The sequence below is a fragment of the Asterias amurensis genome, chromosome 19, assembly GCF_032118995.1.
Source record: "Asterias amurensis chromosome 19, ASM3211899v1".
Lineage (NCBI taxonomy): Eukaryota > Metazoa > Echinodermata > Asteroidea > Forcipulatida > Asteriidae > Asterias > Asterias amurensis.
In genome coordinates, this window is record NC_092666.1 from 12,019,634 (window position 1) to 12,046,540 (window position 26,907).

Here is a 26,907-nt window from a genome sequence, read left to right on the forward strand (position 1 = left end):
ACAATTGAATTGGTAATGTGTGGAAACTTATGACTGTTGATGCTCGCATCATTTTGAAGCCTAGAGACAACTCATCAGTTGTAAGGTAAGATAACTATAACTATTCATGTCGTTTTATAATATTCAAATCGAATCAATAAAGTAACATGGTATTATTAATCTTGGCTCGACGTACTCTCTAAATGTAAAAGAGTGAAAAACACCACTCTTAACATTTCGAGTTGTCCCTCATAAATTATGGCTCTTTTAAAAAGAGTGTTGGTTATTTCACTCTTTTAGAGAGGTTTCACTCCAGGACCGAGTGAAAAATCACTCAAAAAAGATGCAAACTTCAATCTTAAAGAGTGGAAGACCACTCGAAACAGAGTTGTCTCTCATGTGGCTCTTGAAAGAGTGCCTTTTCACTCTTTTGCATTAGAAAGTAATGTACGTTTTGCAACAGATCAACAGTTAAGACTTATATCAGCGTTAAAAGCGATTGAAGAAGCAGTGTTTGCAAACCTAATGTGGGTGTTATAAAAGCTGGGTAATAAATCAAGATACATTGCGCAGTGGTGTAGGATAACTTTAAAGGCACACGTTGCCTTGGATCGGTCGAGTTGGTCTTTGAAAAGCGTTTGTAACCGTTTGTTATAAAATGCACATGGTTAGAAAGATATTGTAAAAGAATACAATGATCCACACACAATTGCCTCGAAATTCCACGGTCCGCCATTTATGGGAGTCAAAATTTGACTCCCATAAATATGGCACCATAAAATTAATGGCCGACCGTGCTAAATGGCCGACGATGTAAAAGGAAAACCACGTAGTTTCGATTGATACTTGTGTGGATCATAACTTTTACAACATCTTTATATTCAGATGCATTTTATTATAAACGGTTACAAATGCTTTTCAACGACCAACTCGACCGATCCAAGCAACGTGTTCCTTTAATGTTGTATAGTTGTATTATTCCATCACCTAATACATCTAGGACCTCGGTTCGATCACCGGACGGGGTTTTCAGTTTATAACTACGTAGGTTTTCCATTTAATAATTATTATGAGTTTTCCTCCCATGTTTACAACTGAAACCCCCATTCATTGTCTTCTCTCCATTTTGGCTCTTGTGTAGACATTTCGCTTTTCTGACAGTTCTTGACTTCACAACCAGAATTTTATAATTTAAATGAAATTCATGCAACCAACATCCCCTCATATTTAACAAGTGAATTATTAAAACCCATGGTATTGGCAAATTCTGCCCTGACAGTTAATCTGCTATGAATTATTAAAAATCCTGGGTATTGGCATCATTGGCAAAACGTGGTGTAATTTTTCGAACACGGATATTTGTATCCTTGGCTTAAAGGACCTGGACCTGTTTGGTAGTTACACAAAATATATAGCAGCATAAAGAATTGATTTGTTACGAGCAACAGAGAGCTGTTGACAGTAGAAAACATTGAAATAAAGGGATCTCTCTTTGAGAAAGAGGTAATAATTTCTCACTCAATATTGTTAACAAACTTCAGTCCCAAAGCCATTTTTAGGCATCTGAAAGCACACAAATTTGTGCAACAAGGGTTTTTTTTTCGATGACGAATTCAAAATTTTCACAGGTCTGTTAGGCATAATAATGTTTGGATACACCAAGTGAGGACAATGGTCTTTGAAAATAAACAATCGTGTTCGGTTCCTTTAAGTAAACAACTCAAAGTACGTTGTGAACTTATGTTAGTATAATAATCATAAGTCTTCCTTACTAAAAGATAAACAAAATGTATCCAACAGACAAAGCTGCACCGGTTTACTTATACTTTTATAAAATAGTCCCTTTATAAATATCATATAACTATGTTGGATTACAGCAAGTGAAATTACTGGTCTTCGCCAATAACCAGACCTGTCCAGTGCTAAAATAATCAACTCAAGATGTGTTGTGAATTTCTTTTGATATAATAAAATCACTAAAAACGCAGTCGTTACGAATGCGGGGGAAAAAAATACATGACGTGCAAAGTTGCACCATTTTATTAGTTAGCCTTCGAAAATGACATGCTAGGGTCGAAACGTCAGGCCATTAACTATTTTTTTGCATTTACACCATCGGTCCATCTGGTTGCTTATTCAATTTTTTCATTTTACCAATTTTCTCCCTTTTTAAATAACGTATAGACATAATGTCTACAGCAGCAGCCCCACTTTTGTGAAATGCACTTCCCACATACGTCAAAACTAGCAAAACTAAAGAATTGTTCCACAACCATCTGAAAACATACCTCATGAAGGAATCCAGCGATTAACTGTCATTTCCATACTTGTCATTATTTCGCTAATTTCTGTTTCTAGTGGTTTTTTTTCTTGGGTGTCATTTTAGGCAGATATGTGCGCTTTATAAATCTATAATTATTAGTATTATTACTAATGTAGAGGAAAATTATGACAGGCAAACTTGAACCATTTTACCAATTCTCACAAACTCCTTTTTAAATAACGTATTATGAATAATATAGAGGCATAGCATGGCAGGCAAAGTAACACCATTTTACCAATTCTCCCATATTCCCTTTTCAAATAACGTACATAGAGGCATCAAACATAATGATTATTTGGTGATAAAAAGCAGGTGTCAAGGCTATATAAGGCTTATAGACGAAGCACCTTTGTTTACAAAAATTGCGACCTTGTGTGTGTAAAGGCATTTCCCGGCCAGCTATAACACTGTACTCTTTTGACGGCATGTAGGGCAAATCTATAGTTTGATGGGCACAATATCAAAGAGATGCGTAAGCACAGTATACGAAGTGATGCTTAACGCAATAAGGTTACCAGCCAACATATTGTCAAATTAATGTGCCATTTGTGACTGGTTTACTGCTCATTTCTGCTATTAAGAAAATAATTTTGTAATTTTAGCCTTATGTCACTGGACACGTTTGATTGTTAAAGACCAGTATTTACACGTATCCCAACATAATGCACAAATAACAAACCTGTACTTTCAAATAAAGGCTTCAGACCTGAATAATTTTGTCATTTGAGTAAGAAACTACTGCATTTAAACAAAAAATATTAATATTAAGTACCTTAAACAAAGGGAGCCGTTTCTCATTATGCTTTATACCTGCAACAGCTCTCTCCCATGCTCACTGCCAACTAAGTTTGAATGCTAAATAAAAGATTTAAGTAATTATCAATAGTGTCCGGTTACTTCAAGAACCTGTTCTTTGAATCGTGTATTTAAAACAATCATAATTTTTCTTAAAGTCTATGATTATGAACGCGCTAAGCAAAAGCCCAGTCAAAGCACTAAACTGTCAAATTAATAAAACTTAATGACACGGTTGCTCGATTTCATAGGGGCCAATTTCATAGAGCTGCTAAAGCAAAAAAAATTCTAAAGCACGAAAATAGCTCGCTTATTTTACACATGTTACTGACCAAAATTTCATGCCATATTCATTGCTTGTGACTGTATTTAGCTGCTGTTTACTTAGCATAACAATTGAGTGGAGTCTTGACAGCTCATCTAAAACCGTTGTATCCAGCGTTTTATGTGAGGAAGGCGTGGCGTTATAATGGTACCGCGTTACGCTCTATGAACAGCATAGTTCATGAACCATTGTATGAAATGTGAATAATCATTTTGCTTTAATAGCCTTGTATAATATTAACGTAGAGTATTTGTAAGGCGCCAAAATCCATTAAATTAGTGTGCTTCAGGCGCACGGGAGTGGATCCTCACACAGCAAAGAAAAGGGGAAATCAGACAAAGAAACAATTACAGATAAGCCATAATAAGCTAGGTTTCAAACTCATCTTAAAGGATCGGAACACGTTGCCTCGGATCGGTCGAGTTGGTCTATAAAAAACGTTTGTAACCGTTGGTTAAAAAATCGATATGGTTAGAAAGATGTTGTAAAAGTAGAATCCAATGATCCACACAAACATGTTGCACGGTTTTCGTTTTACCTCGTCGACAAGCACGGTCGGCCATTTTTTTTTTTATGGGAGTCAAATTTTTGACTCCCATAAAAAAGGCAGACCGTGTTAGTTCGCACAGTAAAAGGAAAACCACGCAATTTCCAGGCAAGTTTGTGTGGATCATTGTATTCTACCTTTAAAACATCTTTCCAATCATGTGCATTTTATAACAAACGGTTACAAACGCTTTTTATAGACCAACTCGTCCGATCCAAGGCAACGTGTTCCTTTAAAAGAATCAACACTATGGAAAAAGTACGATATAAGTGGTAATGGGATTCAAGAGAGTGACTCCAGAGAGTGGGTCCAGAAAAAAATAGGTGTTCATACCCTTAGAATTCAACCTGAAAATGAGACTAAAGTGCTTACTACACAAGCTTTTACTTTTAGGGAAGTTGTGCTATTTATTGGCTTTGTTTCTTACTTTAAGAGTATTGTTCGTGAGGAAAAGTACTAGAATGTCCCTTTAAAGGGTATAATGATGTACTTTTTCCTAACAAAAAACACATCCACAGATTTGCATTAAACTTACACGGTTTGAAGATTATGTTAGTAGAAAGCTTCCCTTGAAATTTTACATACTGAGGTGCTGTAGTTTTTGAAAAATTAGTAATATAGGTTTTCTCGGTCAATTTCGGCAAATGAGCAGCCATTTTATCCACCAGAATATTCTATTTCGCGCGAAATCGAATGCTACTGAAAAGGGTCATTCGATTTCGTTTTATGATTAGTCAAATGTAATGTTGCGTCATTCGATTTAACAAAATAATCATTCAATTTAGCTATTCATCAAAGCAGCATTCAAATTCGCACACGCTTCTTGATGCGTGTGTGTCGCGAAAAAAGAATGTTGATACGCTAAATTGAACAGAGTGCTAAAGGAATTTGGCTCGACTCAAAACGAAATTGAATGACCGAATTCTGAATTTGAAACGCAGTAACAACTGGAAAGGTAAAACAGCTTTAATCCGAACGCGAGAAAATGACACTGACTGCTCATTTGCCGAATTTGACCGAGAAAATCTATTAATAATAATTTTCGTCTCAGTTTTAGCATGTAAAAACGTATTAACCAGTTATGCCATGGTTTTGGTATAATATCATAACTGGTAAGGGGGATTTTACATGCTAAAAAAATTTTGGTCTCATGAGACCAAATTTATTTTGTGACTTGTTTTACTAATTTCTTAAAAACTACACAACCTTAGTTAGTAATATTTGAAGAGAAGCTTTCCACTATCATCATCCTCAAACCCTGTACGTTTAATGAAGATCTGTGGACATTTTGAAAAAGTACCCAAATCCTTTAAAGGACTGCTCGTGTGAAAATGAACTTAGCTATATGTGACTGTAATTTACCTTTTACAGGACTGCTCCTGGGAATTTGTACGAGATTCGTGTGTTTTCTTGTTACTTTCAAGGGGACTGTTGTTCGTGAGAAATTATACCAGAATTGTTTGTTTCATTTTAATGATAGTCTGAAAGGTTAAGTATTGTTCTTTGGGAATGAGTTATGTGTTTTCATTACCTTTCAGAGTGTTTTTCATGGGAAGTTGTACCAGTATATTTGTTTGTTTGCTTAGCCCTATTCAGGGGAATTTGTACTTTAATTATTTGTTGTATTATCTTGCTATCGTTAAGTGTTCAATTGTTTGTTTTCTTTACTTTTTAGAGTATTATCATTATGCCTTCGTATTGACCTTTGTGACCCTTACGTTGTAAACGTTGTAGGCTTTTTTTTAGTATTATCATAATTAACCTTTTTTTTTCATCTCGTTGGGAAAAAGCTTTATAGTTTGACTTTATAAAACAGAAATGTGTTTTGCATGTTAATTTATGGGCAAATTATTAATGTACAGACCGTCTCGTCAACGAGTTCAAACACCTGGTTCGGATAATTCCTTTGCGATTAATTATTAATTATATAAGTGTCATGTTTGACATCACAAAAGGGTCTGTGTGCTTTGTACACGTCCACAGATTTGAGGATTATAACTATAGAAAGCTCCCCTTAAAATATAGTTTGTTTAGGTGCTGTAGACTTTGAGATTTGAGTAAAACAATGTCACAAAAATGATGTTTGTCTCAGTTTTAGCATGTAAAAACGTATTATACGGTTATGGTATTTTACCATAACATACCAAAAACTGGTTAATACGTTTTTACATGCACAATAATTTTCGTCTCACTAACAGTGAGACGAAAATTATTTTTGTGACTTGTTTTAGGACTACTTCTCAAAAACTACAGCATCTCAGCAAGCATCATTTTAAAGGGAAGCTTTCTACTATCATAATCCTTAAACTGAGTAAAATGTAATGCACATCTGTGGACGTTATGTCTTGGTGTAACAAAAAGAGCCAAATCCTTGAATTTTCTCTTTTGGCTTTCAAAAATAATAGATACTCGAATAGGGGTCTAAGGTACACTTTCGCATTTGAAACCTACACGACTTTAACATCGATTTACAAGGTGGACATTCACTGTATACCCTATGCGAATGTCCAATATTCAACATCAATGTACAAGTCATCGTACATACCAACGTGAATGTCCGATATCCAATATCGATATACAAGATGGACATTCACTGTATACCCTATGTGAATGTCCAATATTCAACATCAATGTACAAGTCAACGTACATACCAACGTGAATGTCCGACATCCAATATCGATATACAAGATGGACATTCACTGTACACCCTATGTGAATATCCAATATTCAGCATCAATGTACAAGTCACCGTACAAACAAACCTGAATTTCCGATGTCCAATATCGATATACAAGATGGACATTCACTGTATACCCTATGTGAATGTCCAACACTCAACATACATGTACAAGTCACCGTCCAAACAAACCTGAATGTCCGATGTCCAATATCGATATACAAATGGTGGACATTCACTGTAAAAACCAATGTGGATGTTCAATAATTTTTAAATACCGATGTACAAGGGTAGACATTCATTTTACAAAAACGATGCGAATGTCCAATGTCATCAAACTATTACTCTATATTATAGATTGATACACCGTGTGTTTATCTACTTGCCAGGTAAAGCTTGTTCTTATAGATTTTGTATTAAACTTGCAGATTTAAAACACAAAGTATATTTTTTACAAAACTAATAACAGATCATGGACAAATGTAAAACGCAAGCAGAGGCCAGAGGAATATATCTGCAAGCAGCCCAGGCAGGTGAAGTCAAGGATATAGAATGGCTTCTCCAGAACAGCAAAGCGTTAGGCCTCGATGTCAATTACACTGATGCTAGCGGACTGTCTGCGTTAAACCACGCCATACAGAACGGACATCTTGGTGAGTTCAACTCGAATTCATACTATAGACCTTTTCATTGATTAGAACCCAGCTGGTTGGTATAGACGGTCGATAGCAAAACATTCAATTGTGTCAACATAATGTTTTTTTATATTTTTTTTTATATGTTTTCTTTTCACCAACAAAGGCCCTAATGTTGTTGTGTGTTTTTTTGTTTTGTTTTTTTCTCACGGAGGAAATTATTAATTATTTTATTTAAAATTTAAATGAGTGTCAACAGATGTTGGGACGAAGTTCGAAATTGTCTGCCGTCTTTAAAAAGAAAAACACAGATATCAACTTAATATGCGTTCCAACAAATTCTGCCTATGTTTGATTAGTTGGGTGATATTGTTACAAACTGTGGCCATTTGTTTTTGTTCTGCCTGTATTATTTCCATGGTTTCCACATAAGGCATGTGGATTGTCAGCTATTTCGAGACCATTATTGTCATAGCCGTTTCATTTGAGTTCAGCATTCGTCAATTCGTAACATTTTCAAAGTTATTATTTTTTATTTTTTAACAATACTCGAAATTAGTATTGAATTTATGAAATGGTTTTCATGAGCTCGGTCTATAAATATGTTGGGTAAACATCTGCTCTAAAATTGCAAAAGGGTCTAGGATGCAGGGATCGTGGGTTTGGATCCGACCCGAGTATAGTATGCCTGTGACTTTGTTTTGTTCACAGAACTTTGGAAAGAACTAGGTACACAGTCAAAATAATAATAATAATAATAATAATAATAATAATAATAATAATAATAATAATAATAATAATAATAATAATAATAATAATAATAATAATAATAATAATAATAATAATAATAATAATAATAATAATAATAATAATAATAATAATAATAATAATAATAATAATAATAATAATAATAATAATAATAATAATAATAATAATAATAATAATAATAATAATAATAATAATAATAATAATAATAATAATAATAATAATAATAATAATAATAATAATAATAATAATAATAATAATAATAATAATAATAATAATAATAATAATAATAATAATAATAATAATAATAATAATAATAATAATAATAATAATAATAATAATAATAATAATAATAATAATAATAATAATAATAATAATAATAATAATAATAATAATAATAATAATAATAATAATAATAATAATAATAATAATAATAATAATAATAATAATAATAATAATAATAATAATAATAATAATTGTGGCTTCTTATATAGCGCACATGTCCGTCACTCAGTGACGCTCCTGGCGCTGTTACAAACAGTATTTCCTGCCAGATGTGGGACTACGTTTTGAATTATGAGACCTAATTCTGATAGCACCATGTAATGTTTTACAAGGTGATGTGGCGCAATTTGCTGCCAATCGGACCAGGAACACCGGGGCGAACCCCTTCTCTTTTCGACAAGTGCACTGGGTTCTTTTACATGCGTTACATAACACATGGGACCAATCGCTTAACGTCCCATCCGAAGAGCGAAGCAATGGTGTATTGCTTAAGGACACAAGTGTCACGTCATATACACAATCCATTGAGTGGTATCAAGCTAACATGACGGAAGCGTTACTGTTGACAACAGTTGCTGGCAGTGCAAGATTATGTAATCCACCTTACGAAAAACTGTTAATACTTGACAGTAAGTTTGCGGGTCGTCCATGTATAGTATCTATCTAAAAAAAATGCCGGTGTGGTCTCGACGCTTGTACTCGATACTCTGCTCGTCTTCAGGGGAAGACCATAATCCAACATAAACAAAAATACATACTGAAAAACTTAGAAGTTTGAGATCGATCGGCCATCTAGATCACAAGAAAATAGGGACAAACCAATCACAAATTTGTACATGACATCACTTTAAACAAAATAAAACGCTCAATGAGCGATAAACTCCAATGAGTCAATCATTTGTATTACACATTTATCATCAAATATGACATTTCACATACAAATATTTCGAGCGGTGTTTTCTACTATCATCATCATTAGACCGTGTAAGTTTCATGTAATTGTGATCTGAGACTAGTTTTGTTTAAATTGTTTAATTCTGCAATATTCTTAAAATTGTGCTTAAAATGTTTATGTTTTCAGTGGTATTGTACCCCCTTCTCGAACACGGTGTCAAGGTAACGGACGACCTTTTGCGAGCAGTAGAGCATAACTTCTTAGAGGCAGTCAAACTACTCTGTGAATTTGCGCTACACTTAAAGGTACTATGCATGCTGATATTTAGTAGCTAATTTGTGTTTCAATTTGGTGTCTTTTAAAAGGAAGGTACACTATTGGTAATTGTGAAAGACCAGTATCTCATCAAAATAGAATAACAAGCCTGTGAAAACTTGGTCGGAGTCGAGAGAAAATAATGAACGAAAAAACACCCTTGTTGGACGAATCTGTGTCCTTTCAGATAGGAATACATGACTTCTATCTAGAAGGGTTTTTATTATTTTTAGTGAGAAATTACCTCTCTTTACTTCAGAGGGAACCGTTTTCTCACAATGTTTTATACTATCAACAGCTCTCCAATTCTAGTTACCAAGTCAGTTTTTTGTTAATATCATTTGTTTTGAGTAATTACCAAAACAGTGTATTTGAAAATAAATTTAAAGGCAGTGGACACTATTGGTTATTACTCAAAATAATTATTGATGACGAGTAATGGGGAGAGGTTCATGAGATAAAACATTGTGAGAAACGGCTCCCTGTGAAGTGCCATAGTTTTCGAGAAAGAAGTAAATTTCCTCGAATTTGATTTTGAGACCTCAGATTCAGAACTTGAGGTCTCGAAATCAACCATCTAAACGCACACAACTTCGTGTGACAAGGGTTATTTTTTCTTTCATTATTATCTCGCAACTTCGATGACCGATTGAGCTCAAATTTTCACAGGTTTATTATTTTATGCATATGTTTAGATACACCAAGTAAGAAGACTGGTCTTTGACAATCACCAATAGTGTCCACTGTCTTTAATACGAATCATTAAATAGCGCTCAACGGAGAATAGGGCGCTTTACATGAGACTAAGGCAAACAGAAAAACAAATGAACTAGGATGGGTTGGGGAACAGAGATGACTTGAGGAGGCTTTTGATACACTAAAGATATGTGTTAATTGATTGGCAGAATACGCGTCACGTGTCTTCCTTCCTTATTTTTGCACGCTGCACGAAACGATGGTACATAACTTAATTTGTATTTCTTTACTTGTCATTTATTTATTATTTTTCGTTTGTGTATTTGTTTTGTTTATTTTATTGATTGATTTAATTGATTGTCATTGTTGGTTTTTTTTTTTTTTTTTTTTTTTTCTTGTTGTTTTTTTTGTGTGTTTTTTGGGGGGGAGGGGGGTAGAGGGTAAAACTCGCTTACAGCCGCTACGGTCTCTAAAAGATCAAATACTGAAAACGCTTGATTGTGGTTTTCTTATAAGACTCAGTGCTAAGGAACGAACTTCTAGCCCTGATTTTGAAATAAAGGGCTCTATCCTCTAACTCTATCACATTACAGGATGAAGCTGAACAACGACGTATCATTGACTGTCACTGTTCCAACGACGATTTTAACCATGAGGTTACACCTATCATTCTGGCTGCACAGAAGAATAATTTTAATATAGTAAAGGTGAGCAAACTTTTTGTTCATAATCAGGTAAGGAATGGTCTGGGTGATTCAAATGTAGGCCTACATTTGACTTTGCAACCATTACCTACGGAGATTCATTGCCAATTAACCAAACATAATAAGAAGTAAACTATAAATAAATGGTGAACTTGCGGGTACAACCATGTGTAAATCTCTTAGGGTGAGTGTTGGCTCTGAAAGGAGCCGGTTTGGTCTCGACGTTTCGAACAGTATACTCTGCTCGTCTTCAGGAAAGACATATACATGCATGTACAAACACTATGCACCCAGTACAATAAGTATTCTGAACATTTTTGCTTAGTTCCTGACAAACCCATGAGAGCAGGGTCCAATTTAAGCAAAAAATTCATTGCTTAGTAAAATCAGATTACAGGCCAAGATACCACTCAATTGTTATGCTAAGTAAACAACAGCTAAATACTAGTCATAAGCAATGTATATGGCATGAAGTTTTGACCAGTAACATGTGTAAAATAAGCGATCTATTTTCGTGCTTAAGCAAATTTGGTGCTTAAGCAGCTCTATGAAATTTGCCCCTGTTCATTGATGGATTTGTTATTTAGTGAAAGGAAAAAAAACAAAGGTAACGAGACAATTTACGTGCTACTATAAGCATATGTGTAGTTGTGGAACTTCGATTTTTCTTAATTAAAAAAAAAAATTAAATTGGCGACGTAAGCCTACATAATTAAAACCGACACTCAATAAGTGAGTGAGTGCACCACGTTAGGTTTTAATTGACTTTTTAAACTATAAATAATAAATTAATAAGTAAAATGAAATTAATTACTGACCTGGAATGACGCTGCTTTGGGTCTAACAAACTGGGACCCAAATCATTTATGAAAATGATGATATTGGATTGTATAAATATTGCAAGATTCAAACTTACAAAGTGTTAGAATTACAGTTTTTGTTGTGGGTCTTATTTTTAAAATTACATATAAATATATAACAACAAACACATGTTTTTTCTTCTAATGGATTGCTTACTTTGAGGGGTTAAATTATTCTTATGTCGGCACGGTTCGTTACTTAATAATAATAATAATTTCGATAAGTGCAGTGGGTCATTTTACATGCGTTACACAACACATGGGACCAACGGCTTTACGTCCTATCCGAAGGACGAAGCAATGGTTAAGTGTCTTGCTTGTTTACATACTGACATACTAGTCACGTCTATGCAATGTGTCTGTTAGGCAATGGTTAACTATTATTTATATTTGTATACTTCATTTTTTATTTTTTATTTTTGTTTACCTTTTTTTCACATCCAACGGCAAAACTTTTCACATCCAACGGCACTTTTTTTTGTTTCCTTTATTTTTCTTTTCTTAAGAATACAGTATCAGCACAACGGCTGTTTTATGTAAAGGTCATGTATTGTAAAAACGAGCATACGGAATTACTACAAAAATACATACAATTAACACCTATAACATGACGAATAGAAAACGAGAACAAATTCCTATGTTTTTATATTATAAGATATAGGAGGAAAACCCCAATGTGTAAACCCCATGCAATCAGATAGAGACTAAAAATCTAATCCACGTAGTCTGAAGTGGGATTCGAACCAGGGTCCACAGAGGTGAAAGGCAGGGAAAGAAACCACTGAGCCAACCTAATTCCCACGAAACTAAAAATCATTTTTCCAACGATTTATTTTTGATAATAATTATTACTCAGGTCCTTTTAGACGCCGGTGCCCGTATTCCAACATCTCGAACAACTTCTTCGGACAGTTTCCAGCGCTCGGTCGGCACGTTAGCCCTATTCAAGGGTCTAGCAAGCAACTCGTACGTGGCCATGGAGAGTCGTGACCCTGTTGATCGGGCTTTCACACTGTGTAATGAGATCAGGCGACTCAGTGAAAACGAGATTGAGTATCGAATGTCTTACAGGGAAATGGAGACGAACGTGAAACTGTTTGCAACGGAGTTCATCTCGCATGCTAGGAGCTCAGAAGAGGTATTCTTGAAATTGTCAATGCCATCGTTATGTCTAGACAGAGGCACTCAGATGTCCATTACACCATAACTAACTTCTGTTCGCTTTCGTTATCAAATTATTGCCGTACCTTTAAAATGTATATCAAGGCTAAATCATACAATTTGTGGTTGATTTCAAACCGATGTTTGATGAGAACTTCACGTGTAATTTGGCAAGAAAGCAATCCAAAGGCATTTTACTCGGGAGTTGTCTAATCTAAACCTCTGTCGTTTTTGTAGAGCAGATGCCTTTGTGCCCTTGAGCAAGGCACTTAAGCATGTATTGCTTTGTAAACGTTTTGGCAGGCTCCTAGTGGATGATAGCAATACTAACATCCATATGGACTGTGAATGAGTAACCCTGTTTCAGCCACACGAGTAGGTGGTAACGTGCCCCTGTGACAGTTGACTTGGGTTGACAGCCCCATAGTCTGGGGCATGGTGGTGTTAAAGGCAGTGGACACTATTGGTAATTACTCAAAATATTTATTGGCATAAAACCTTACTTGGTGACAAGTAATGGGGTTGATAGTATAAAACATTGTGAGAAACGGCTTTCTCTGAAGTGGCGTAGTTTTCGAGAAAGAAATAATTTTCCACGAATTTGATTTCGAGACCTCAGATTTAGAATTTTAGGTCTCGAAATCAAGCATCTGAAGGCACACAAGTTCGTGTGACAAGAGTGTTTTTTCTTTCATTATTATCTCGTAACTCTGTTGACCAATTTGAGCTCAAATTTTCCCAGGTTTGTTATTTTATGCATGTGTTGAGATACACCAGCTGTAAGGCTAGTCTTTGACAATTACCAACAGTGTCCAGAGTCTTTAAGATATCTCTCATAAACATATCCTATGTAGTTGGCAATGGTTTCACAATACTTAATAGCTTTGTTGATTACAAGTCAGTAGTGTTTAGGAAGTTTGTTTAAGCATGTTAATCGAGTGGCAAATTTATTGTTCCTGACAAAATAAGTATGATATTAATGTTTTGTTCTCTCCTCATTTTATAAAAGATTATGACTGTGCTTTCCCACCACGATGAGAAAGATCGGAACAATGATGGAGACGATGTCACAAAGTCACCGCTACCAAAGATATCTCGCGCCCTCAATCTTAAACTGTTCGAGGTAAAACTTGTGAATATAATTATTCAAATTCATGCGTACAGCCACGATTGGCTGTCAATTCACTTTATTTATTTTTTTGGAAAGCCAAGGACTCACAGAAAGCGAACTTAATAACTGTAGCAAATAACCAAAAAGTGAGAAGACAAGGAAGGAAGTTTCAGTTTTAGATGTGGGAGGAAAACCCAAGTGAACTAATCCAGGGAAACCCACTGAAGTCAGGTAAGTATTGAAAACCCAAACTTACGCATCATCCTGGCGTGATGGAAGGTGGAAGGAAAGATACCACTCGGACCATTCGACAGCATGTTGTTCGAACTAGGCGCTCACGCGCAGGTGCAACCTCGTTCCCAGTGGTGTACGATCTCGCCGCGCCATTTTGTTTTTCCCCGAATGCCTTATTTTCTGTTTTAATTGATACCATAATATACACAACAATTTTAAGTTCTAGTGAGACAAAAAGCGGCTAGTGAAAGAATGGATAAAATGTATTATACATAAGCCACCATTACTTAAAACCCCAAAGGTGTTTTTTTTCTAAACGAAGGCAATTATTAAATATTAAATATATATATGTATTTATACAATTACAGTTCGAGGCCCGAATGAAGCACAACACTAAAACAAAAAAGTGAAAACAAACTAAAATGTTCTTAATGTTAAAATCAATTTTGTACAATAACTTTAAAAAAACTATGTCAATTTAATGTTTGACGAGGTCAAAGATCATCGTGACATTATTTCTTTATCTTTACAGTTTGTCGCCCACCCGAACTGTCAGCAACTCATCATCACCAAATTCTACAAACGTTTACTCTATTTGCGAGACAAGGGCGCCCTCTACCGTACTATGTTCCTCGGCATGCTTTTATTTTTGTACCCGTTACTTGCAGTTCTACATGTTTACTCCACCAGAGACAAATTCAAAACCTTCGTCAGAATTCCGTAAGAATTACAACATTTTGCCCTGCTATTCTGAACATTTTTACAAAGTTTTTACAATTTTGCGCCTGGAGTGTCATCATCGACAAACATGGCTCACAAGAAATTTTCAACATTGCTGAAGGTTAATGAACAGTTATCAATTGAAGCACTCGTGTTTAACCCATTCTCATAAATGCATCCATGATGAGCATTATTTAGTTCTTCCCCTTGTCCCTACATGCAGTTACCAGTTTCACCTAGACTTTGTTATCAGATTCACGTAGACTTTGTCAACATTTTGTGCTTTTCTTGTTTGTTTGTTTGTCCTGATGGACTCCATAACTATTGTCCCTAAAGTGAACACAAACATGTTTTGTAAAACGCACAGCTCTGTATTACACACAGTGTGTGGGCAATCCTTTGTTCATTGCACATACAAACACTGTACGGACATTGTACGTTCACATAGTATTTAAAGTCTTAACATTATGTGCGGATTATTTTGTTCTCAAATCCACAACTTGAATGTATAATCAAGGTTTCTACAAACGTATGTGTTTCTCTTTCAGCCTTGTTGTATTCATCATGCATTTAGCCTCTGACCTGACCTTTGTGACCCTATTGACCTGGGAGGCCATGAGCGACAGGCAGTTAGCACACACTATTAGTTTTACTCGACGACAAAACTTTGTCGTTCTTCTGTGGATAATTGGTAATTATAAATAATGGTTTCAGTGCGTTTAATTAAAGTACTGCTGTGAGGAATATCTTGGAATAATGTCCATTATGTACTTCTTCCTGACGTTACAGTTATCAAGTAATCAAGTTTCTTATGTCTTAAGGCCCGGTCCCAATGCAGTGATAACGAGAACGATAACTATAACGACGCAACGAGAACGCATGCCATTGGTTGAATGAACGTGTGCGTATTCTGCGTGGAGCAATTCCATCTCGAATAAAAAAATACATAATGCGTTCTCCTTGCGTCGTGATCGTTATCGTTTTCGTTATCACTGCAGTGGGACCGGGCCTTGCAGTAGACCCCGTGCATAATGATGTAAATAGCTCATCCTTAATGAGTTCAATGAAGAGCTATCATTCGCTAAGAGTCAAGCACCGCATGAACATGTGTACAAGTTTCCATTTTTCGTTTCATCGAAGACGGCGACCAATGCAATGGGTGTATACAAGTACAAAAATAATAATAAAAATAATATATAAAAAAAAGTTTGTGCTATTTTCTATTTGGATCAGTTGCGAGTAAACTTCATCAATCATCAATTTCGTCTTCCTTCACTTTTGTCAATTTTCAACGTTAACATGTCTTCAATGATTATTTTGAATTTATATTTATAGGAATGATTTGGCAAGAAATTGAATGTTTTGCAGCCGAAGGGGTCAGGAAGGTCGTCACCAATTGGAGACGCCTCCGGAACATCGGCATTATTGTATTGTTCGTCATAGGGATAGTGTTCGAGATTTGCGCCACCTTTGTAAGATATGCTCTTAGAAGAAACTATAAATAAATAGTAGACTTGCGGGTACAACCATGTGTAAATCTATTCGAAACGTCGAGACCAAACCGCCTCTTTTCAGAGCCAACACTCACTCAAAAGAGATTTACAAATGGTTGTACCCGCAAGTTTACTATTTATTTATAGTTTATTCGTATTTCTCTACACCATGCAAAGCAACAAATAAATGAACAAGTTGCCTTGGATCGGACGAGTAGGTCTATAAAAAGCGTTTGAAACCGTTTGTTTCGAAATGCATATGGTTAGAAAGATATTTTAAGAGTAGAATATAATGATCCACACAAGTATCACTTAAAATTGCACGGTTTTCCTTTTACGTCGGTAACTAACATGGTCGGCCTTTTATGGGAGAGTCAAAAATTTGCCTCCCATAAATGGCCGACCGTGTAAGTCGACGAGGTAAAAGAAAAACCGTGCAATTTCGAGGCATGTTTGTGTGGATCATTATATTTTACCTTTAAAAACATCTTTCTAATCATATGCATTTTAAACAAACGGTTTCAAACGGTTTTCAAAGACCAACTCGATCGATCCAATGCAACGTGTTCCTTTAATTCTGATCCTGGTTCCATCCACCAAGCGTTTAAAAAAATCTCACGTGGTTCTGACCTAATCAGATAGACTGGTTCCCTATCTTTATCTGCAAGGATAAAGACATGTACTGTACTTTACATGTCCAATGATTTCATTTGATATAATGATTTCATTGGATAAGCGTACACTGCAAAAACCGATATGTTAAATTGATTCTCTTTGTATCTATACGTGACACCGACACGGTGTTAATTTCACCAACGGTATGGGAATGGGGATAAATAACAAAATGTTGGTGTCGTCACAATAATAGACACAAGGAATAATCAACTTAACATCCCAGTTTTTGGAGTGAACTGTGAAATAAGTATTCGTGCTTATCCGATGTGATGTAGTGTCAGCTGCAATGATCGTCTGTATAAACCATCCGTGTTTATAATGTAATGTACCACATGTCATGTTCTTTTGGTTGATATGTATGTGTTGTACAGTTAATCGAATGAGAACACTGACTGAAATGCACGCAAGGTCAGAGTTACATTCTGGTAACATCTGGTCAGGCTGGTCTGGCGTTTTTCACGAGCCTTCAAAGTGTGACGTCAGACGTTTAGGGTAGTCCTTGCCCTTACAGAACCCGAATGGTTGACTTCACTATTCGAGGCTCGTGAATAACGCCAGAAACCAGCCTTGAAGCACCTGGGAAGGTCCTTCAAAATGTACATTTTGACCTCACATCCATTAGCACGACGTGAAAACACATTACACTTGTAATGGGTAAAAACTAAAATTAATATTCTTTATCCCCGATGCAAATTTAACATCTATTATATCGTTGCGGTACCCGCTGCAAAAACATAGGGATCGAACTGCCTCTAGCTACCGGGCAATCTCGGTAGTCTAGTTTGTAATACACTGCTCAAGAATTGCAAGGGTCGTGGGTTGGAATCCCGCCCGAGTAATAATATGCCTGTGATATTTCTTTTTCACATGATTTGGGGAAGTACTGAGTATGCAGTGCTAACTGACATCGGTGTATGGGTAAAAAAGTATTTAGATGTTTTATTCCCGGTCCAAATTTAACATCATTTATACACATTACACTTGACAATCACGCAGCAGCAGACAATCGAAAGTGCACGTGAGATCTTGGCGTTTAAAAGCTGACAATAAAACTGCGTCACTTCGGAGCCGACCAATCATAACGCAGATACTAAGCGTTTATCAACTAATACCATTGGGCCTGTAAGTGCTGTATTTGTGGATAAAAACATGTGACCAGTCTTTAGTCATGTAGACTTAAATTTATGTTAAATTTGCACCAGGGATTAAGAATATTATGGGTTTTTTTTACCCATACAACAATGTCGTGTGTTCGAATCCCACCCGAGTAATATGCAAGCCATGTGATTTGTTTTAAATAACTTGGGATATGAGTATACAGTGCTCACACACATTGGTGTTAATGTAAACCAAAGTAAATACATTATCTTGTTTGGGGTATTTGAAAAAACTAAGCACATTCTTATTTTGCATTCGATTCCTTAATTTACAGGAGGCGCCACTGTCGATAACGTCATCAACAACGTTAACAACTACGACGGACGTGCCATTAAATGCTCACAATATAGCAAAAAGGTCCACAGATACCAACAACAGTTCGCGTACGTTATTAAAAACAAATTTCACAGATGGAAAATTCTCTGAAATTGGAGACTATGTTGTTAGTGAGTTGGAGACGACGAACCCAAGCATTAATCAGACCACAAAGGTGCAGATTAAAGAGGTTGTCTGGAGAGTTATGAACTACTCAGCGAAACGTGTCAAAGTCCGGCGTAAACCAACGATACCTCGGGGTACGGTGCCTGTAGGAGACGAAACCAATGACTATCTGAACCTAACTTGGAACCATCCTCAGATCATGGGTCGTGCTTTCCTGTCCCTAGCAATCGCATTCTCCGTACTGCGCATGCTCTCCTATGTGGTGATCAGCAACGTATTTGGTCCGCTCCAGATTTCTCTTGGCAGAATGATCAAAGGATCGTCACATTTCTTCATTGTGTTGGGATTGATTCTAGGATCGTTTGCAATGGGATTGACGCTAACTTACTCCAATCAGAAAATTACTGAAGTGCAGCAGGCACAGCTGGGAATTCACAGAGTCGGTACCTTCACGAGGTAAGAAACAGTCATTGGCCGCCATCTTTGATGAAACGTGCACACGTGAAAGGCTTTTCATTGGCTGAGAGTTGTGCGCAGTGCGTGCACTTGTGCATTGTTTTTACACCAAAGTTGTGGTTATGAAACAACCAATCTGTCTCAAACAAACATCAGTTAAACGCCTATGGTAATGAATGGCACAAATCATGAAATTTGCAGTCAGTACCAAATCGTTAGTCCTGTAAAACCAGCGGTATTGTGAGATAAATATGTTGGTTTCTTATTAAACACGATCTACTTGGTAGGATTCGAATCGACAACCTTGTGACTACTACAAGGCATGCAATCTAACTATTTACAACATACACGGTGACAAGTTGTGATCACTAATTTGCTCTAATGTTAAATTATGTTTCCAGTGTTTTCCAGTCTGTGCTCAGCCTCTACTGGTCCTTGTTTGGGTTAATGCCAGTAGAGGATCTCCACCTCCCTGGTGATTATGTCGTTAAAGAAACGGCTGGTTCCGTGTTGTACGCAACTTTCTACGTATTGATTGTCGTCGTCCTTCTAAACGCCCTCATCGCCGTGTGGAGTAACTTGTACAATGAAATTGAGGTAAGAAGTAGACTGATCATCCGTCGTAGTCCGTAAGGATAAAGCCATGCACATGGTCTTACAGACCTAAATTGTTTCATCGGGTACAATGCTCTAATTTGTATTCTAAAGCTGTGTTATGATTGGTCGAGGATACAAGGTTATGTAGTTTGTCAGTTTGCACTTTCACTTCCATCGGAAAATGTTGCTTAAAACATTTCTGCCAGACAAAAAGATACCATAATTTTGCATGTTCTTTCACCACCTGCAATGCGCTATATGCAATATTTCCAGCTTTCAAATCTTTCTTAAATTTACCACTGTTGTTGCGTGGAATTGTGTGTTTCTTTCGAAAATCCATTTAAAAAATGAAGGGAAAAAAGGAAAAAGTTGTTGCCACAAAACCAAATTATCCATGATTTCCTCCTTAAAAGGAGAACAGTGACATCCAGTGGAAATTTTCACGGACAGCTATGTGGATGCGTTACATTAATAACGACGTACGGGTGCCACCTCCCTTCAACCTCCTACCCACACCAAGAATATTACGCCGTGTGTTCCGCATGTTCGCTCATCACCCGAAATGGACCACGATCGAAGTCGAAGATTTAAAACCAACATTTGATGAAAAGTGGTTGAGGATCAGAGGATTGTCAATGCTGGTAGGTTTTGTTTGAAGGGGGCTTTTGTGTAATTCAGGACAGTTTCCATAATTACTCGGGAAGGGAGGGGTCGAACCAACGACCCTTGACAATCTAGAGCAGATGTCTAGCATTAGTCAGTAGTCAAACGTCTGTTTTGTTATCACACATTATATTTACACATTATATTATACAGTGAAACCCACTTTGGTTTGCGAGACTAAAAACATGTTTTTGTAATGAACCAAAATACAAAATACATTAAACCACGTTAGGCTACACGATAAAAAAAACTAACCAACTAGACCACCGAAATTGCAGGTAGCTAGAGGCATTTCTAATTATAAATTTCCATCTATTTATTAAACCTTTATGATTGTTCAGTAGCCGCGGGTACCTCCACGATTCAATGTTAAATTCGCACAGGGGTTAAAGCCATCGGACGCTTTTGGTAAGCAGTAATGTCCAAAGGCCCACACTTCGTGTATCACAACATTATATAAAATAACACACCTGTGAAAATTTAGGCTCAATCAGTCATCGTAGTCGGGAAAACCCACCCTTGTTTCCGCACGTTTCGCCGTGTCATGACATGTGTTTAAAATAAATCCGTAATTCTCGATAGCGAGAATTGATAACTGTTTTAATGTTTTCTCAAAAAGTAAAGCATTTCATGGAATTATATTTCAAGAGAAGTCTTTCACCATTACCTTCTGTAAACCCTGTAAGTTATTTGTAAATATGTGAACTTTTTTTCTGTTCCAAAAGTGTATAACGGCTTTCAATATTAATATTTTGTTTGATCCTTACATAAGATAATGCGAGAGCAAATCAGACAGACAGACCGGCTTTAGTGCTTAGAAACTGAGACCTCCATGAAAACTAAAAGATGTTTCGTTTGTTTTAGATTGATGGAAGAAATCAAGTTTACAGGCAGCTGGATGAACAAAAGAGCTACAATGTAAGAAACCTATCACTCGTTTGCTGATATTCTTTCTGTTTGCAACATAATTTGTAAAACATGATGGCTATCGGTTATTTTACTGGCTCTTATTTTGATTTAAAGGAACACGTTGCCTTGGATCGGTCGAGTTGGTCCTTGAAAAGCCGTTTAAAATAAAATGCATATGGGTAGAAAGATGTTGTAAAAGTAGAATACAATGATCCACACAAACATGCCTCGAAATTGCATGGTTTTCCTTTTACCTCGTCGACTAACACGGTCGGCCATTTATGGGAGTCAAATTTGTGACTCCCATAAATGGCCGACCGTGTTAATTCGCACAGTAAAAGGAAAACCACGCAATTTCGAGGCAAACTCGTGTGGATCATTGTATTCTACTTTTAAAATATCTTTCCAACCATATGCATTTTATAATAAAAGGGTTACAAACGCTTTTTATAGACCAACTCGTCCGATCCAAGGCAACGTGTTCCTTTAATAGAGTAATTATAAATTGATATTACAACGTTTGGTAATGACACTGGAAGTTAATGTCAAAAGAAGAACAGCAGATTTGGATAGCATAATGCATTTTGAGAAACATTTTAATTGGAAGAACTACGGCCATCACTTTTTATTGCCAAACAAATTAAATATGTAACGCGTTACCGCGGTAATGCTTCTCAGACGGTAATGCTTCTCAGATTGTGTATTCATTTAGGGGTTGTTTTTTCCTCGTGGACATCGTTCCGGAGTTTCGGCGATATCTACAAAACACGATCACCTCATGAAACGAAGTTTTCAAATGTTTATTATGTTACAACCATTGTCTCGGTAAATGAAGTTTTCACATGTTTATTATGTTACAATCATTGTCTTCGTTTATAATATTTTTTTAAACAATATTGCATTAAGACAAATTGCCCCGTAGCAAATCGTGAAACTTGTCTGGCTTCCATCTTTATTTATTTAGCGAGTCATCGGGCGTCTCCGGGACCGCTACGTCTCCGAGAAGACTGGTGACGAATCTAGCACTACCATAGAGGTCACTAAAGAGGACATCAGAAACCTGAGGAACGACCTTATTTCATTACGGTAAAAATTGGTTAAGTTTAAAACAAAAGTTACAATGTTACATTAGGACCGCCATGATGTGTTTTAACGTTACAAAAAGAATGGATCCGAGAAAAAAGACAATTACATTGGAACGGTGACTTGAAACAACACTGTGTGGACGTATACACACTATGCGTTGACCCGTGATTTCATTTCACTACAAAAAGGGAAAATTAAAGGACTCCGTTAGGAAATTATAAAGACCTGGGTGCTCCTCAAGGAATTTTGTGTAGAAAGTCTATGGGAAGATCTACAGTACAGGGACAATGGAAAGAACAAAAGATGTCTCAACAGGGATGCCAAAAAGGGAATTAATTTTACATTTTTTGTTATGTGATGTGGAGAGAACAAAGCAATATCCACAGAGTGTATTCAACACAGAGCTGTGAGCAATACGGGGTTCCTTTGTGGAGAGTTTTACACATAGAAAATGAACCCCACAAGGGAAGTATTTTGTTCAACCTGGACCCCACAAGAAAGTTTTTTCAGAAAAGAATATTTCTTACAACACTAACTGCATTTCCTCCATAGCCTTAAAGTTGTTTGTGGGTGTATATGTAAATGTTGTGATTGAGTAAATTGTGCCGCTCGTCAGTACAATCGTTCCCATCAATTTGTACAAGCATCAGCCAATCCAAGAGTTCTAAGTAAGTTGTCCTTTTTAATTTGTGTCCATCTTTTTGTCGTCAGGTATGAAACATTCCAGAAGTGGCTTCACGTTCACGAACAGTTCGGAACAACGAATACCGATTGCCTTCACATTGTTAAACAGTCAGACCCAGTGACAGCAATTCTTGCAAGGACCGGTGACATAGGGTCAGTTCTCGACCAAAACTTGGACACTTCGGACGTCCTTAAGTCATCTCTGTGTGAAATCGAAACCGAAGCGGAAGAGAAAATTCAAACCCTATCGGACAAAGTATGCGTACTTTCAGAACAGGGACAGGCAGCGTCGGCGAAAGTATGCGAACTTTCACAACAGCTGAAGGCGGAGTCGGCGAAAGTAGGGGTACTTTCAAAAGAGGCACGGGCTGCCTCAGCCAAAGTAGGTGCACTTTCAAAAGAGGCGCAAGCAGCATCGGCGAGAGTAGGCGCTCTTTCACAACAACTACAGGCAGCATCAGCGAAACGTCTGTACACACCACCGGCTCCTGTGGCAATCCCACCCCCTGTTATACCTCAACCAATCCCACCCCCTGTTATACCTAAACCAATCCCACCCCCTGTTATACCTAAACCAATCCCACCCCCTGTTATACCTCAACCAATCCCACCCCCTGTTATACCTAAACCAATCCCACCCCCTGTTATACCTAAACCAATTCCAGAACCTTCAACGGAGACACCCTGCATAGAAATACCCACCCAGCAGATCCCGCTACTTTCAACAGAACCACCCTGCCCGGTCGAAACCATCAACTTCGAGTCTACACCCGCCGACAGCTCTTTGCAAACAGTACCCCCACCCATCGTCAACGCATCATCCACAGAGTCTCTTGATGTGCCTTGCGATAATATGCAACCTCAAACTCCTACAATAATCTGCAGGGCGCCCTCTTCCGAGGCAATTGGACCACCAGAGTCTCCTGCTCTACCTCTCACCCCGTTTGAAACCTCATCTACGGAAGAGGTTACGCTAACGAACGATGACACGGTTCCACCTTCGCCTTCAGAGAGGAGGAACTCTGGACAGTCCGATGGAGGGGTGCATAACATCGTCGTGAAACTTAAAAACAACTTAGACGCTAAAAAGATCAAATTGAACGTTAAAGATACCGCGAGGAGAACTTCCATGCCCAATATTTCGTTTAATACGAGAAAACCATGGCAGATATGAAGTTGTATCCAAATATGTTTTTTATGTTATTTCTAGATCTTGGTAATTATTATCAAAGCCAAACGAACTGAGAAGCTGGTGAAGAAGTTTCAGTTTTATATGTAGGAGGAAAATCGCAGAGATTTATTCCAAGGGAAACCCACTCAGTCAAGTAGGGACTGAAAAACCAACACACAAAGTGCTCCCGGTGGGATTCTAACCGGGTATGGAAAGGTTGAAGAAGCGAGCAAAGAGTGGGTTCGTGTCCCAGTCGTGCCACTAGTGTTCTTGCTGGGTTAGATGCTTGACTAAAGTTACTTTGAACTTCGGATGGGAAAGCCGTATCTCGCGAGGATTTTTATAGTGCGTGTAAAATAACCCAGAACACTTGTCGTGGAAGAGTACAGGGTTACATCCTGTGTTTATGGTTGACACGACTAACATGTTTACAAGTGTACTCGGTATGGTTGACACGACTAACATGTTTACAAGTGTACTCGGTATGGTTGACACGACTAACATGTTTACAAGTGTACTCGGTATGGTTGACACGACTAACATGTTTACAAGTGTACTCGGTATGGTTGACACGACTAACATGTTTACAAGTTTACTCGGTATGGTTGACACGACTAACATGTTTACAAGTGTACTCGGTATGGTTGACACGACTAACATGTTTACAAGTTTACTCGGGATTGCGAACGAATTGAGTAGTTATAGGCTCACTCTGAAGGCATCATTGGTTTCACTACAAGGAGTATTTAAAGTCAAAGACTAGCCTTCATGGTGTATCTGAACATATGCACACAATTACAAACCTGTGAAAATTTGAGCTCAATCGGTCATCAAAGTTGCGAGATAACAATGAACGAAAAACAACCCTTGTCACACGAAACTGTGTGTATTTAGATGGCTGATTTCTAGACCTCAAGTTCTAAATCTGAGGTCTCGAAATCAAATTTGTGGAAAATTACTTCTTTCTTGAAAAACTATGGCACTTTAGAGGGATTCGTTTTTCACATTGTTTTATACCACCAACCTCTCCCCATTACTCGTTACCAAGTAAGGTTTTATGCCAATACTTATTTTAAGTAATTACCAATAGTGTCCACTGCCTTTAATAATTATTTTAACTGTAACAATTGACTGGGAGAAAGCAGTTCATTTAAATCTATCTATAATTATGAAATGTTAGTATTAATATCATAACTTTTATGATCATGAAGGGAAAAAAGTTGTTTTGCAGGCATTTGATGTTTTGGCTTCGGCCCATGGCTGGTTTTCCGTTGGGGTAGCAAGAATAGACAATGGGATGGACTCTTTATAACAATCAATTTGCATCGTGGATTAAGAATATTATTGTGGGTTTTACATATACACCGAGTGCACTGTATACTCGGTGCTATCCCGAGTTCTGTGAAAACAATCACAGGCTTAATGTTTGGGCAAGTTTCTTGTTCTGGGTTTAGGTCTTGTTTCAGAGACTAATGTACTGTTGTTTCAAGTAAATTGATTATATTTTTTCATAACAATGGAAACTTATTTTAATCCAATAAAACAATTTAGTAGGAAACAGTTTCTATTAAAATTGTATGGGGATTTAAACAAACATGTTTATTTTATCGCGCAGTGACGCAATGAATTAAATTAAGTCAGAAAAGTGTCTGTTATCATTTGTTGTATTCATTAAACGAAAATTATGTTTTAACTCGGTCAATGAACCTTGTAATTAAAATAAATTAAAAAGAAGCCCTAAGAGTGTTCGTCGGAAATGTTATACGTATAAAGAATGCACTCATTACATACACGAAAGAACATATCTGATGCACCCTTTTTTTAACTCATTATTTAAACAAAAAAACGACTTTTTTGCAACTGGGTCGGAGTAATAGCGCCCTCTAGTGTTGATATTGTTAGAGACTATGCCTATGAACAATCTGAACCCCCCCCCCCCCCCCTCCACTAAAGGGGACGTCCACCATGTAGACATCAATATTGCACACCGTGTCATATCATCGACTTTTATGGACAAACGAATGTTTTGGGAACGACGCCAAAGATCAACAATTCAGCAATCAACAATTACACACGTACTACTTCCATATACGACCGTTACGTCGGTCCACGGCACATACATACGACAAAAATGCAAAATAAAGATGAAATCGTTGCGTGTTTCACCATTCAGTTGACAGTGACTACATGCTGTTATGAAGTGGCATCATTAACATGCCACCGTAGCCTTGTTGATAGTGTATAATGATGACATTGACTGTGAATTTAACCACTTTCAGCAAATGCATGGTATTCCTTAAAGCCATTATACACTTTCGGTAAACAGTAATGTCCAAGTCCCACACTTCGTATATCACAACTTATATATAAAATAACAAACCAGTGAAAATTTAGGCTCAATCGGTCATCGGAGTCGGGAGAAAATAACGGGGAAAACCCACCCTTCTATCCGCGCGTTTCGCCGTGTCATGACATGTGTTCAAAATAAATCCGTAATTGTCGCTAGTGAGAATTTAAATTGTTTTACTGTTTTCTCAAAAAGTAAA

The 26,907-nt window shown here is 36.9% G+C and overlaps 1 protein-coding gene across 1 annotated transcript; it reads left to right on the forward strand.

The window, feature by feature from the left end:
- Positions 1-26,036, forward strand: LOC139951747 (short transient receptor potential channel 7-like). Its single transcript, XM_071950813.1, has 15 exons — positions 1-85; positions 7,117-7,300; positions 9,414-9,532; positions 10,832-10,945; positions 12,659-12,940; positions 13,973-14,086; positions 14,841-15,028; positions 15,577-15,719; positions 16,364-16,500; positions 18,629-19,251; positions 19,653-19,848; positions 20,262-20,489; positions 21,376-21,429; positions 22,385-22,506; positions 23,218-26,036. The coding sequence occupies exons 2-15, from the start codon at positions 7,120-7,122 to the stop codon at positions 24,362-24,364; spliced, it is 3,648 nt and encodes a 1,215-aa protein (XP_071806914.1). The 5' UTR covers positions 1-85; positions 7,117-7,119; the 3' UTR covers positions 24,365-26,036.
- Positions 26,037-26,907: the final 871 nt, after the last annotated feature.